General features: G+C 49.2%; 1 protein-coding gene across 7 annotated transcripts in view; it reads right to left on the minus strand.

Annotated features, from left to right (window-relative positions):
* Positions 1 to 16264, minus strand: part of IFT172 (intraflagellar transport 172) — a 553694-nt gene that overhangs the window by 483971 nt on the left and 53459 nt on the right. For all 7 annotated transcript variants that reach the window (XM_063914906.1, XM_063914909.1, XM_063914907.1 and 4 more), the window contains exons 4-5: positions 14185 to 14224; positions 13620 to 13685 (exon numbers count right to left, since the gene is read on the minus strand). In XM_063914906.1, the coding sequence (XP_063770976.1) occupies positions 13620 to 13685; positions 14185 to 14224 (106 nt within the window). The remainder of the gene's footprint in view (positions 1 to 13619; positions 13686 to 14184; positions 14225 to 16264) is intronic.

The raw sequence follows: 16264 nt of genomic DNA on the forward strand, positions 1-16264 counted from the left end.
CAGTGAGCCTGTTGCCAGCAGGACTCACTGAACATAAAAAACCTAAAATAAACTTTTATTCTAAGCAGCTCAGGAGAGCCACCTAGATTGCACCCTTCTCGTTCGGGCACAAAAATCTAACTGAGGCTTGGAGGAGGGTCATAGGGGGAGGAGCCAGTGCACACCAGCTAGTTCAAGCTTTTACTTTTGTGCCCAGTCTCCTGCGGAGCCGCTATTCCCCATGGTCCTTACGGAGTCCCAGCATCCACTTAGGATGTTAGAGAAATGGCCACTGTGGCACTGAAAGGGTAAACACTCATGCTGTGGCGTCATTTTTAAATAGGACCAATAGGCGCTAGGCACCAATTTTAAATATGTGGTCGGCGCTAGGCGCCATGTTTAAAATATATTACCGGCACTGGGCGCAGAGTGTTTGATAATGTGTTGTGGTACTGTGCGATCCCGAGTGATAACCACTGATGTGCTGCACTGGAGGACTGCGTGTAATGAGCCACTGCACGGCAGCTGGTATTTAATCCCGAGTCTGCAGAGCAGTGTGTCACACGCTGGGGTCCGGGAGCACTACGGGGCTGTGGGGTACTGGGGGCACTGGGAGAGCCAGCTCCCCATACCCCCAGTGCTGAGCGCGGCGATGCAGTGGGGTAACCCTGACTGTGCTGAGCTGGGAGTGTGAGCACAGAGCTGTCCGCTGCGGTACCGGTAAACCCGGCTCTCGGGTCAGGAGGAGACCAGGGGCAGCTGCAGCGATTCAGTGTGACAACTGTCCCAGACTGCAGGGCTATGAGTGGCAGCACGCTGGAGGTCGGGAGCGCCAGCTCCCGGTACCCAAGTGTGGAGAGGGGGTCAGATGTGACGCCAGCCTGCAGTTGAAGCCGATAATGCTGGGGGACCAGGAAAGACAGCCCCTGGTACCCCCCAGGCGCTAAGTTGGAATGGCAGCTGAGCAATGCAGCCAGGGATGGGTCCAGCAGCTGCAGCAGTTTGGGGGTTTTTAGCCTCAAGAAGAGCCCCAGCAGTCCTAGAATACAGGGCTAAGGAAGCCCAGTGCTGAGAACTAGGCATAGTCTGTAAAGCAAAGAATACACAAATATAAAAGGTATAAAATAAAATGTGTTTATATGTATGTGCAGCACTAAGCTGGGGCCACATGCTCCAAGCTGCAGTGGATAAAGCCTGGTGCGGGACGCATGTATCTACAGTATTTTAAAAAATGTATTTTAAAGACAAAAGGCACTTCCTGTCTTGCCTGGTGGTCTAGCGGGAAGCCAGAGCTCTCAGCGGCTGCTATCAGACAAATAGAATGCCTTCTCTTATAGGGTGGGATGTACCAACCTTGCCCGGTACATCCCGCTACTTACCCTGCCGATACTAATCACATACAGTATGTACTAACATATGCAATTAGTATGGCAAAGGCTCTCCTTATAACAGCTGCCCTTTGCAATGGCCACCGGTCCCCAGACTTCCAGGTTTACGACCCGGTAATCCGTCTGTGCATGTGCAGAAGGACGCAACGACCGCAGAGGATGCTGGGGGGGATCCGATCGGATCCCTCTGACAGCACCAATGCGGAAAGAAGCTCATAGGCGTTACAATCTACACGGAAGCCCCGGCGTCCCTACGCTTAGTACATACTGGAAATGCGGTAAAACCACGAAAACAGGGATTTTTCTGCATTTTCCGGTTAGTACATACTGCCAATAGCACTATACCTAAAAGCGGCATGAGGAGGCAAAGAGAAAGCTGGCCAACATAGCCAGCTAATTATTTCTCTGGAGCCACAAAGGCTTGCACTCGGTGGCCAGGAGACTCTGCCTGGGGACCTGTCTCTGGAGCTCGGATTCAGGCTAGAGATGTGGAGTTGGGTCCCTTAGCAGCATCCTGGAAGTCAGTTTTAGACTGAACTTTTCCCCCCACTTCAGACATGCCGGCACCTGGGCGGTGACTAAAACCCCAGGTGTGTGTCAAGCAGAGATCAGGAAGAGGTGTACTGCTGAGAACATCTGAATTCCTGCCACCAGCTGAATTGCACCAGACGAAATTCCCGTCTCTGGCAGTTTTAGGTTGAGCCTCCGAAGCTCCGTCCTCTACCAGCTACCATGCAGGGCCCGGTCTATGGTGAGTGACCAGTGGTGATCAGCAGATGCCTATTAGGAGGTGTGCTAGCATGTGTCCACGCATACACAGCAGAAAGCGTATCAGGTGCTGATGGTAGGAGCACGATAGGAAAGAATTGTCTCTAGGTTCCGAATGTAGAAACCCGGTGGTGGCAGCAAAATCAGGATTTTGGTACTTACCGATAAATCCCTTTCTTCGATTCCACAGGGGCCACTGGAGCGTAGTTACAATGGGAAATAGTAGGCAGTAATTGGGAGCTGGCACTTTAAAATTCTCACACTGTGGCTAGCTCCTCCCCTACTATCTCCCCTCCAAGCCAGTCTACGTAAAACTGTGCCCGAGGAGAGCTGTAATAAACAAACCGTAAGGTAGAGGAGGTTAATGACGCCCTGTAAACCAGGAGAACACAAACCAAACCTGGAACAGAATTTAACAAAAACCAGGCTAGCCTGAACTCAACAAGCAGTCATATGGTGATCTGCAAACCGTTAAGCAAAAAACAAGGAGGAACAGCGCTGGGCGGGCGTCCAGTGGCCCCTGTGGAATCGGAGAAAGGGATTTATCGGTAAGTACCAAAATCCTGATTTCTCCTTCATTCACTAGGGGCCACTGGAGCGTAGTTACAATGGGGACGTCCCAGAGCTCCCAAAACGGGTGGGAGAGCGCTGAGAGTCCTGTAAAACCGCTCGGCCAAACTGTGATGCAGAGGCCGCAAAAGTGTCAAACTTGTAGAATTTGACAAAACGAATGTCGGTCCGACCAAGTAGCCGCTTGACAAAGTATTCATGGAAACCCCATGGGCAGCCACCCACAAAGGTCCCACAACACTCGTAGAGTGCGATGAAAAAGGAAGCGGAGGCTCCCGAGCAACCGCCAAGAGGACTGTCTGATGGTCAGATGTATCCAACAGCCCAGCGTATGCTGGAACCCCGGCTATTTAGTACGTGAGCATCGTACAGAACAAAGAAGAAAACACTTAGTCGAATAGCCTAATTTCTCTGTCGAGAAAGTCGGTGAGCCCTGACAACATTCAAAAAGGGCCGAAAACACTAATGTCAGATTTATATGAAAAACGGACATCCCCTCTGGAAGAAACGACCGCTGAGTCTGAAACTCAGCCGGGGGAGTTGCCAATAGAGTACTCCCTGAAAGAGAGCCCGAACTTACAGCCGCCAGGCTCCTCTCTTTTGGAAGAAAACCGAAAGGACAGAGACTTAAAATTCAGGTCAATATATTTTGAAGCGCAGCCGAGCAAAAATCTCCCAGAGAAACTCAAGATGACGGCTGAATGGTAACTGAAAGAAGGGGAAAAACCCCTATTATCCTCACTATGCCCTATAAAGTTTTCCAAAAGTGGCAAAAGCGAGAAGAGGTAACAGACTTCTGAAATCGGGGCCCAGTAGGCATAACCGAACTAGGGAACTCCTCCCTTCTGAGGTCTCGTGAACAGTCACGCGGTTAAACGAACTCAGTGTAAGATTGAACAAAGAAAAGGACCCTGTTGAAGTAGACAGTCCAGTCGAGGTAGGAGCCAAGGCTCCTCTACTGACAACAGGTGCAGGCTGGATCTTTAAGTCATGCATGGCCCAACCGGCGCCACCGAGAGGACTAGCGCGCATTCTCCCTTCCTGTGTTACCGAAAGTGAGGTAGAAATAGACAAGGAGGCAGGATAGACTAACCAGAAACTCCAAGGAGCCCTAAGGGCATCCTCGGCTACTGCCGCCAGAGCTCACGTCCGAGAGTAGTAAAGGGTTAAAGAGTCAGTTAGAACGCCCTGAGGTCGATCCGAAATCTCCGCCAACAGCGGACCAGCTGACAAAACTCCGGGGAATGTATTCTCACCCGGGAGTCTGACCTGGCGGCTTGACCTGGAAAAAAGATTGTTGTCCTCCGCTCAGAGGGGAATGTAGGCGTCCACTCATTGCGTCGCAACTTGACTGAAGAGAGAGAGTACCTGGTGCCAAGGAAGGAAAAAAATCCTCTGACGGACCGGGTTGAGAAACGTCTACTAGGAGCATAAATTGGATCCGTGTCGAACCCGAAACTCCTGGATCTTTCGGATATTCCGAAGCCACCTAATCTGCATAGTGGGATACTAGCAGTAGATTGTCCAATTAGGGAACCAACATCACTTCCTGCCCTTAAAAAAGAGTTATTCTGTGATCTTCCTGAACCCGTGGGAGCGGAAGAGAGATCGAATGGAAAGGACTGACCGTGAAAATGAGTATCCTGTAATGCGAATATGAGAAAAGCCCGATGAGGAAACCCAACGGAGTTCAGTAAACCGGCATCCCTGAAGACAAGGGACGCGTAAAACCCACTTTCTTGTTCAAAACTAGCAATCACAGACTGAAAGGATTCTAAGGCTAGAATAGGCCTGGTCGAGCCATCTGGCTTCGGCACGTGAAAAGAAAACAAAGGTCTGAGAACCGTTCTGATTCAAATGATATGTGACAACAGGGATCCACACCCTATGCGGTTAGAAGCATATGGAGCGCCGCCTGCAGTATGACTCTCTTGTCATCGTAAACCGGCCGACCCTTGCCGAGGGACCCCTGAGACGGTTGGACTCCAAAATCGAGTCTGTAACCGCCCAAGCCTTCCCAATCCTCCCAGAAAGACCACAGATCTGCGCCTACCCTGGGACCTCCCAGGTGGTAGGAAGGTCTGACCTGTGGGTGTGTTGGAGGACCTAAAATCCGACTGGACCGAGGATGCTGAACCTTTGCTTCAGCCCGTTACCATGAGATCCCTTGGTGACGGAGATACCGCCCCTGACATGGAGTCGAAACCCTGAAAGGGCACGGAAAGATCTAAAGGAAGGACCTGTAAATGTCCGTCTTGGAGCTGGGGCAGCAGTAGGGGAAAGAAAAGTAGACTTACCCCAATGGTTCGAGAAATCATGCAGGAAGTTCCTTCCCGTGAACCATCTGCCCATTAGGATTCCCTGTTCGCCTGCCACTGTCGCAGCCCCAGAGGTCGTCGGGTTAAGACAGCCGAAGCGAAAATGCAGGTTCCGAGTATACAGACGTGAAGACCTCAAAAGAATATAAAGCAGAATCGTGACTCTGATCTGTCCCAAAGCATCAGTTGATGTAACCTAGAGTACAATTGTTCCACAACCTACCTGCTCCGGACAAGGTCGAACCTCTGCTGCGGCATATGTCTCTCAGATGGATCCTTCAGCAAGGTTGCCCCCGGAAAACGGCAGCCTGTTGGACCGGTGAGACATTGAGGGGTATACCCTGGAGAGGTCTGATATCGTTTCCTGCTATCTGCGGGAAAAGGATAGGCTAGGCAAACAAACATTGTTCGATACCTGAAATTGTGAATTCGGATGTCTCCCGGCCGCCTACCGGAGCATATCCAGCTCATCCGAAACTGAACAGGTCGCTGTCATTTCCTCCTTGGCATCAAGCCCCGGGGGACCTGAAGAGTCCGACTCCTTCACCTGCAGCACCAGACGAACTGCTGTTCAATACGCCTCAATATCCTGAGATACTGGTTCAGACTCCACGAAACATAATCAGTATCCTGGACATGTATCGCCTCCTTAAAGAGAGGCCTCTCATCTGCAGTGTAACATGGAAGGTTAGCACGGTTCTTTTAGAAACCTGGAGAGGAGAAATGACGTACAGGGTCTCTGGTTAATAGTGACATTACCTGCATAATCTGTGTTCAAAAAGTAGCGTGCTGTAGCTGCGCTGAGGGCTGAACAGATGGCTTCACCGCACAATCCACACCTAACAGGGATTTCTCTGACTGTACCAGGTGATACGAACGAAAAGAGAAAAGGTGGGTTAAAGAAGCGTAGCCCTATGTAATGTCTGCACTATAACGTGCAGTGACAGATATGTTTCAAATAAACTTATGTCTGGAGCAGCAGAGACCTGAACTGGTAACGCTGCGCTGCGGGTTAGGAGTCTTAGCCACTAGGCTATGAGAGCTCCTCTTAAGTTTTTTTTTTTATAAATGTCCCTGCTACTAGCGTACTGAGCCACAGCGGCTATTCTTCTGATGCCACACACAGTCCCCCAAATTACAAATAGCATTATTTGTACCACTAAATTAAGAAGAACTGGTGCAACACATGTTTCTCGGAGGCTGCGAGAAAAGCCAGGGGAAAATGTTGTTATGTGGCAAGAGCTATGTGGAAATGTGAACCCAGGTCTGTGTTATTAATAAACATTGTGGAAGGGTTTTGTTGTATCCACTATATATGGTATATACAGTATATATATATATATATATATATATATATATATATATATATATATTATCCATCTATAAATATCTGTATCTCCTATACACACCCCTATTAAACCCAATAGGGTAGAGAAATACATATGCCCGGGTGATATAAATACATTACATATATATCTATACACATAGTGAACCCAATAGGGCAGAGAAATACATATTCCAGGGTGATATATGGGTTCTGCTTAATATGCTATACTAGTGTTATGCAACTAGCCCTGAACCTTATTGAGCTGAGACACAGCTCCTGTTACAGAGCAGGCTTCCTCTATGAAATGCCCGGTAAAGGTCTCCCCTGCAGGGAGAGATCCCTCTGGGCTATAGAGCGTTGTGAGCCGTGGCCGGGAAGCCCGCTGAGGAGAGCGGGATTAAGGTCCTTCCCCTCCTTATGTATCATGCACAGTACAGCCAGGCATGATAATATGTCAGTGTAAGGGAAGGAGCTTTCAGCGGCCGTGAGTGAAGCAGTGAGCGGCATGCTGCAGCGTCCGGGGAGCGGTAGCGCTGAGCCCGCTGTACAGAGCGGGAGTTAGCTCCGCCCCTCCGTTTCGGCGCCAAATTTAAAATTAACCCGCTTCAGTGTAGCTGAAGCGGTGAGCGTCCTGTATTCCCCGCCGGCAATGTATGCCACGGCCGGGAAGCGCTGAGCCCTCTGCACAGAGCGGGCGCTGTGCAGAGCGGGCTAAAGCTCCGCCCCCACCTCAATGGCGCCCATTTTAAATTTTAAGCAAAGGCTTTTATTAGAGGGGAGCCGGGATCTCTCTGGGTGAGTGCCGCCACAAATGCCCTCTATCACTCAGCACACTGCACAGTTAAACTGAGAAAAATAAGATTTTACTTACCGATAAATCTATTTCTCGTAGTCCGTAGTGGATGCTGGGGACTCCGTAAGGACCATGGGGATATAGCGGCTCCGCAGGAGACAGGGCACAATAATAAAAGCTTTAGGATCAGGTGGTGTGCACTGGCTCCTCCCCCTATGACCCTCCTCCAAGCCTCAGTTAGGATACTGTGCCCGGACGAGCGTGCATAATAAGGAAGGATATTGAATCCCGGGTAAGACTCATACCAGCCACACCAATTACACCGTACAACCTGTGATCTGAACCCAGTTAACAGTATGATAACAACGAAGGAGCCTCTGACAAGATGGCTCACAACAAGAATAACCCGATTTTTGTAACAATAACTATGTACAAGTATTGCAGACAATCCGCACTTGGGATGGGCGCCCAGCATCCACTACGGACTACGAGAAATAGATTTATCGGTAAGTAAAATCTTATTTTCTCTGACGTCCTAGTGGATGCTGGGGACTCCGTAAGGACCATGGGGATTATACCAAAGCTCCCAAACGGGCGGGAGAGTGCGTATGACCCTGCAGCACCGAATGAGAGACTCCATGTCCTCCTCAGCCAGGGTATCAAATTTGTAGAATTTAGCAAACGTGTTTGCCCCTGACCAAGTAACTGCTCGGCAAAGTTGTAAAGCCGAGACCCCTCGGGCAGTCGCCCAAGATGAGCCCCCTTCCTTTTGGAATGGGCTTTTACAGATTTTGGCTGTAGCAGGCCTGCCACAGAATGTGTAAACTGAATTGTATTACAAATCCAGCGAGCAATCGTCTGCTTAGAAGCAGGAGCACCCATCTTGTTGGGTGCATACAGGCTAAACAGCGAGTCAGATTTTCTGACTCCAGCCGTCCTGGAAACATATTTTTCAGGGCCCTGACAACGTCAAGTAACTTGGAGTCCTCCAAGTCCCTAGTACCCGCAGGTACCACAATAGGTTGGTTCATGTGAAAAACAGAAAACACCTTAAGGAGAAATTGAGGACGAGTCCTCAATTCTGCCCTGTCAGAATGAAAAATTAAGTAAGGGCTTTATATATGATAAAGCCGCCAATTCTGACACACGCCTGGCTGAAGCCAGGGCTAATAAAATATCTCACATGGAAGGTGACGATGCTAAGTCCACAGTGGTGAGTGGTTCAAACCAATGTGACTTTAGGAAACTCAAAACAACATTGAGATCCCAAGGTGCCACTGGGGCACAAAATGAGGATGTATATGCAGTACCCCTTTTACAAACATCTGAACGTCAGGCACTAAAGCCAGTTCTTTCTGGAAGAAATTCGACAGGGCCGAAATTTGAACCTTAATGGACCCTAATTTTAGGCCCATAGACAGTCCTGTTTTCAGGAAATGTAGGAAACGACCCAGTTGGAATTCCTCTGTAGGGGCCTTCTTGGCCTCACACCACGCAACATATCTTCACCAAATGCGGTGAAAATGTTTTGCGGTTACATCCTTCCTGTCTTTGACCAGGGTAGGGATGACTTCATCTGGAATGCCCTTTCAGGATCCGGCGTTCAACCGCCATGCCGTCAAACGCGGCCGCGGTAAGTCTTGGAACAGACAAGGCCCCTGCTGGAGCAGGTCCTTTCTTAAAGGTAGAGGCCACGGGTCTTCCGTGAACATCTCTTGAAGTTTCGGGTACCAAGTCCTTCTTGGCCAATCCGGAACCACGAGTATCGTTCTTACTCATCTCCCTCTTATGATTCTCAGTACTTTTGGTATGAGAGGCATAGGAGGGAACACATACTCTGACTGGTACACCCACAGTGTTACCAGAGCGTCCACCGCTATTGCTTGAGGGTCCCTTGACCTGGCGCAATATCTGTCTAGTTTTTTGTTCAGGCGGGACGCCATCATGTCCACCTTTGGTTTTTCCCAACGGTTTACAATCATGTGGAAGACTTCCCGATGAAGTCCCCACTCTCCCGGGTAGAGGTCATGCCTGCTGAGGAAGTCTGCTTCCCAGTTTTCCACTCCCGGAATGAACACTGCTGAGAGTGTTATCACATGATTTTTCGCCCAGCGAAGAATCCTTGTAGTTTCTGCCATTTCCCTCCTGCTTCTTGTGCCGCCCTGTTTACGTGGGCGACTGCCGTGATGTTGTCCCACTGGATCAATACCGGCTGACCTTGAAGCAGAGGTCTTGCTAAGCTTAGAGCATTGTAAATTGCCCTTAGCTCCAGTATATTTATGTGGAGAGAAGTCTCCAGACTTGATCACACTCTCTGGAAAAATTTTTCTTGTGTGACTGCTCCCCAGCCACTCAGGCTGGCATCCGTGGTCACCAGGACCCAGTCCTGAATGCCGAATCTGCGGCCCTTTCATAGATGAGCACTCTGCAGCCACCGCAGAAGAAACACCCTTGTCCTTGGAGACAGGGTTATCCGCTGATGCATCTGAAGATGCGATCCGGACCATTTTTCCAGCAGATCCCACGGAAAGGTTCTTGCGTGAAATCTACCGAATGGGATCGCTTTGTAAGAAACCACCATTTTTCACAGGATCCTTGTGCAATGATGCACTGATACTTTTCCTGGTTTTAGGAGGTTCCTGACTAGCTCGGATAACTCCCTGGCTTTCTTCTCCGGGAGAAAACATCCTTTTCTGGACTGTGTCCAGAATCATCCCTAGGAACAGTAGACGTGTCGTCGGAAAAAACTGCGATTTTGGAATATTTAGAATCCACTCGTGCTGTCGTAGAACTACTTAAGATAGTGCTACTCCGACCTCCAACTGTTCTCTGGACCTTGCCTTTATCAGGAAAGCGTCCATATTTCTTTTAAGAAGAATCATCATTTCGGCCATTACCTTGGTAAAGACCCGGGGTGCCGTGGACAATCCAAACGGCAGCGTCTGAACTGATAGTGACAGTTCTGTACCACGAACCTGAGGTACCCTTGGTGAGAAGGCAAATTTGGACATGTAGGTAAGCGTCCCTGATATCCAGTGACACCATATCGTCCCCTTCTTCCTGGTTCGCTATCACTACTCTGAGTGACTCCATCTTGATTTGAACGCTTGTATGTAAGTGTTCAAATATTTCAGATCTCACCGAGCCGTCTGGCTTCAGTACCACAATATAGTGTGGAATAATACCCCTTCCCTTGTTGTAGAAGGGGTACTTTGATTATCACCTGCTGGGAATACAGCCTGTGAATTGTTCCCAATACTGCCTCCCTGTCGGAGGGAGACGTTGGTAAAGCAGACTTCAGGAACTTGTGAGGGGGAGACGTCTCGAATTTCCAATGTACACCTGGGATACTACGTGTAGGATCCAGGAGTCCACTTGTGAGTGAGCCCCCTGCGTGCTGAAACTCGAGATGACCCCCTACCGCACCTGAGTCCGCTTGTACTGCCCCAGCGTCATGCTGCGGACTTGGCAGAAGCTGTGGAGGGCTTCTGTTCCTGGGAATGGGCTGCCTGCTGCAGTCTTCTTCCCTTTCCTCTATCCCTGGGCAGATATGACTGGCCCTTTTGCCCGCCTGCCCTTATGGGGACGAAAGGACTGAGACTGAAAAGACTGTGTCCTTTTCTGCTGAGATGTGACTTGGGGTAACAAAAGGTGGATTTTTCAGCTGTTGCCATGGCCACCAGGTCCGATGGACCGCCCCTTTATACGGCAATACTTCCATGTGCCGTCTGGAATCTGCATCACCTGACCACTGTCGTGTCTTCGTCTGGCAGATATGGACATCACATTTACTCTTGATGCCAGAATGCAAATATCCCTCTGCGCATCTCGCATATATAGAAATGCATCTATAGTCAATAAAATCTTGTCCCTGTCAAGGGTATCAATATTTTCAGTCAGGAAATCCGACCAAGCCCCCTCAGCGCTGCACATCCAGGCTGAGGCGATTGCTGGTCGTAGTATAACACCAGTATGTGTGTATATACTTTTAGGATATTTTTCAGCTTCCTATCAGCTGGCTCCTTGAGGGCTGCCGTATCTGGAGACGGTAACGCCCCTTGTTTTTATAAGCGTGTGAGCGCCTTATCCACCCTAAGGTGTGTTTCCCAACTCGCCCTAACTTCTGGCGGGAAAGGGTATACCGCCAATAATTTTCTATCGGAGGAAACCCACGTATCATCACACACTTCATTTAATTTATCTGATTCAGGAAAAACTACAAGTAGTTTATTCACACCCTACATAATACCCTTATTTGTGGTACTTGTAGTATCAGAAATATGTAACACCTCCTTCATTGCCCTTAACATGAAACGTGTGGCCCTAAAGGAAAATACGTTTGTTTATTCACCGTCGACACTGGAGTCAGTGTCCGTGTCTGTGTCTGTGTCAACCGACTGAGGTAAATGGGCGTTTTTACAAGCCCCTGACGGTGTCTGAGACGCCTGGACAGGTACTAATTTGTTTGCCGGCTGTCTCATGTCGTCAACCGACCTTGCAGCGTGTTGACATTATCACGTAATTCCTAAATAAGCCATCCATTCCAGTGTCGACTCCCTAGAGAGTGACATCACCAATACAGGCAATTTGCTCCGCCTCCTCACCAACATCGTCCTCCTACATGTCGACACACACGTACCGACACACAGCACACACACAGGGAATGCTCTGATAGAGGACAGGACCCCACTAGCCCTTTGGGGAGACAGAGGGAGAGTTTGCCAGCACACACCAAAAACGCTATAATTATACAGGGACAACCCCTTATACAAGTGTTTTCCCTTATAGCATTTTTATATATGTAATCATATCGCCAAATAAGTGCCCCCCCTCTCTGTTTTAACCCTGTTTCTGTAGTGCAGTGCAGGGGAGAGCCTGGGAGCCTTCCTCACAGCAGAGCTGAGCAGGAAAATGGCGCCGTGTGCTGAGGAGAATAGGCCCCGCCCCCTTTTCGGCGGGCTCTTCTCCCGGAGTTTGTGAGATCTGGCAGGGGTTAAATACATCCATATAGCCTCAAGGGCTATATGTGATGTATTTTAGCCATAAAAAGGTATTATACATTGCTGCCCAGGGCGCCCCCCCCAGCGCCCTGCACCCTCAGTGACCGCTGCTATGAAGTGTGCTGACAACAATGGCGCACAGCTGCAGTGCTGTGCGCTACCTTATGAAGACTGAAAGTCTTCTGCCGCCTGTTTCTGGACCTCTTCAACTTCGGCATCTGCAAGGGGGGTCGGCGGCACGGCTCCGGGACGAACCCCAGGGTGAGACCTGTGTTCCGACTCCCTCTGGAGCTAATGGTGTCCAGTAGCCTAAGAAGCAAATCCATCCTGCACGCAGGTGAGTTTACTTCTCTCCCCTAAGTCCCTCGTAGCAGTGAGCCTGTTGCCAGCAGGTCTCACTGAAAGAAAAAAACCTAACTTAAACTTTTATTCTAAGCAGCTCAGGAGAGCCACCTAGATTGCACCCTTCTCGGCCGGGCACAAAAATCTAACTGAGGCTTGGAGGAGGGTCATAGGGGGAGGAGCCAGTGCACACCACCTGATCCTAAAGCTTTTATTATTGTGCCCTGTCTCCTGCGGAGCCGCTATATCCCCATGGTCCTTACGGAGTCCCCAGCATCCACTAGGACGTCAGAGAAATAAACAGTGGGCACACTGTAAATGTAAAATTATACAACAGTGGAGGAGGATAAATTGTACTCACCGCTGTCCCGATGTAGTGGCCCCGACACGCGCCGCACGCAGCGGTGTCCGGCCACGTATACTGTGCTGTCGGAATCTTCTGCCGACGGAGTGACCCTGACACGCGCCGCACGCAGCGGTGTCCAGCCACTGATACTCACCGCTGCCATGCTGCCGGAATCTTCTGCTGGATGGAGTGGTCCCGACACGCGCCGCACACAGCGGTGTCCGCCAACTCAGGAGAGCTCAGTGTCTCCCTCAGCCGGGGCCCATCCCGAGCCGCACGCAGCTGCGATGGGACCCCGCCGGCAGCTCCCGCGGTGCAGACTGGCAGTGGCAGAGCTGCCAGTCTGTGTGTGTAAGAAAGAAAAATAAAATAATAAAGAAAAAAATTCTTCAGCTAAACCCAAGTGAACCAGCTCACATCGGGCACTAAACTAAGACTGGCTTGGAGGGGAGATAGTAGGGGAGGAGCTAGCCACAGTGTGAGAATTTTAAAGTGCCAGCTCCCAATTACTGCCTACTATTTCCCCATTGTATCTGCGCTCCAGTGGCCCCTAGTGGATGAAGGAGAAATACCCACTCACTGCGTAGTGGGTGGAGTCAGTGAGCGGTAATTACTGATGGTAAGAGTGAATCCCCTATTGGCCCAGGTCCGTGGAATCAAACAAGACTGTTATCACTTGGCGCAGGCAGCGAGGCGCAACCGGTCCCCATCCCATTCACTACTCTCTATATGGCCAACGGCCTCCTACTACCGCATACAGTGTAATACAGAACAGGAACATACTGTACCTTCCCTTCCGCCAGGCCAAACACAATGGTGGTCTCCAGGGGCCACAGCAGACAGGTGACGGCACTCTGGAAGACAAGACTGAATCACGCTGCAATTCTCTACATAATAAATCACACATTTCAGAACTATGGGGGTCATTCCAAGTTGATCGCTAGCTGCCGTTGTTCGCAGCGCAGTGATCAGGTAAAAAATAAGCATTTCTGCGCATGCGTATGCACCGCAATGCGCACGCGCGTCGTACAGGCACAAAGGTCGCTGTGGTTGTGCACAGGTTCTAGCGAAGTTTTCAGTCGCACTGACGGCCGCAAGAAGATTGACAGGAAGGGGGCGTCAACTGACCGTTTTCAGGGCGTGTTTGCAAAAACGCAGGCGTGTCTGAAAAAAACGTAGGCGTGGCTGGGCAGGTGTACGACGTCAAATCCGGACACGAATAGACTGAAGTGATCGCAAGCGCTGAGTAGGTTCAGAGCTACTCTGAAACTGCACAAACTTCCATCTATCGCCCCCCCCCATCACTATATGCCAGAACTACTGCAGATTATGTTAGAAGAGGAGAAAACTTACAGACTGAATGAATTTGTTGCAGATGACTTTTTTATCTCCCCTTAAAAAAATAAAATGAGAAGTGAAATGACATGAGGTTATTATTGCATGTGAGTACAGTTAATCACACACCACAGACACATACACAGTGTAGTAATATATATACATATATGTATTGCAATCAAGGAATTAAGGTTCAGGAGCTTAACAATAAAAATATCAGTGGAATATAATCACTCAGAGGTGACGGAGGATCTGGGAGCTGTCGGGACACCTCAACGTAGCAGGAGGAGGAAACGACTGTTACACCCACTTACCTGCCTTCCAGGATGGTGTGTGGGATATAAAATACAGTCATTTCTGTTTTTTTGCGATTTTGTGACTTTTAATAAATCTACAACATTTTAGAAGAGTGTTCTACTAGAAGATACACAATCTCCTCTGAGGTCCTCGGCTGGGAAATGACGTAGTGTTCATTCTAGAATTTTTTTAGGGCAGGGTGCTGATCATTGAGGAGGGCACATTTTCATTTTGAAGGGCACATTTCTGATGTGACTCTTTGCGTAGAAAGCATAGCGCATATGTTTATAGTTTTTATACATATATTTTCCCCTTAATGTATAATTTACCCCTACATACATATAGGACACCCAAGTAACACCCAACATTTGTACTGAGAAAAATACTATATATGTCCAGTCTACTTGAAAGAACGGCTACAGTATATACATAATAAGTAGATAATAATAAATGTCTCCTTCACTGATGAAGTAGTTTTAATCCCTGTGTGTCATAATACAGAAAAGTTAAGCAGAGGGTTAAAAATAAGATTTTACTCACCGGTAAATCTAATTCTCGTAGTCCGTAGTGGATGCTGGGGACTCCGTAAGGACCATGGGGAATAGACAGGCTCCGCAGGAGACTGGGCACTCTAAGAAAGATTTAGTACTACTGGTGTGCACTGGCTCCTCCCTCTATGCCCCTCCTCCAGACCTCAGTTAAGGAAACTGTGCCCGGAAGAGCTGACATTACAAGGAAAGGATTTTGAAATCCAGGGTAAGACTCATACCAGCCACACCAATCACACCGTATAACTTGTGATAACATACCCAGTTAACAGTATGAACAATCAACAAAGCATCAACCACGGATGCCAACATAACATAACCCTTTATTAAGCAACAACTATATACACGTACTGCAGAAAGTCCGCACTTGGGACGGGCTCCCAGCATCCACTACGGACTTCGAGAAATAGATTTACCGGTGAGTAAATTCTTATTTTCTCTGACGTCCTAGTGGATGCTGGGGACTCCGTCAGGACCATGGGGATTATACCAAAGCTCCCAAACGGGCGGGAGAGTGCGGATGACTCTGCAGCACCGAATGAGCAAACACAAGGTCCTCCTCAGCCAGGGTATCAAACTTGTAGAATTTTTCAAAAGTGTTTGAACCCGACCAAGTAGCTGCTCGGCAAAGCTGTAATGCCGAGACCCCTCGGGCAGCCGCCCAAGAAGAGCCCACTTTCCTTGTGGAATGGGCTTTCATCGATTTTGGATGCGGCAATCCTGCCGCAGAATGAGCCTGCTGAATCGTGTTACAGATCCAACGAGCAATAGTTTGCTTTGAAGCAGGAGCACCCAGCTTGTTGGATGCATACAGGATAAACAGCGAGTCAGTTTTCCTGACTCCAGCCGTTCTGGCCACATAAATCTTCAAAGCCCTGACTACATCAAGCAACTTGGAATCCTCCAAGTCACGAGTAGCCGTAGGCACCACAATAGGTTGGTTCAAACGAAAAGAATACACCACCTTCGGCAGAAATTGTGGACGAGTCCGCAATTCTGCCCTGTCTACATGGAAAACCAGATAGGGGCTTTTACATGACAAAGCCGCCAATTCTGACACACGCCTAGCCGAAGCTAAGGCCAATAGCATGACCACCTTCCACGTGAGATACTTTAGCTCCACGGTTTTAAGTGGCTCAAACCAGTGGAATTTCAGGAAACCCAACACCACGTTGAGATCCCAAGGTGCCACTGGTGGCACAAAAGGGGGCTGAATATGCAGCACTCCCTTAACAAACGTCTGAACCTCAGGA

This window comes from Pseudophryne corroboree, chromosome 4 (genome assembly GCF_028390025.1).
Source record: "Pseudophryne corroboree isolate aPseCor3 chromosome 4, aPseCor3.hap2, whole genome shotgun sequence".
NCBI lineage: Eukaryota > Metazoa > Chordata > Amphibia > Anura > Myobatrachidae > Pseudophryne > Pseudophryne corroboree.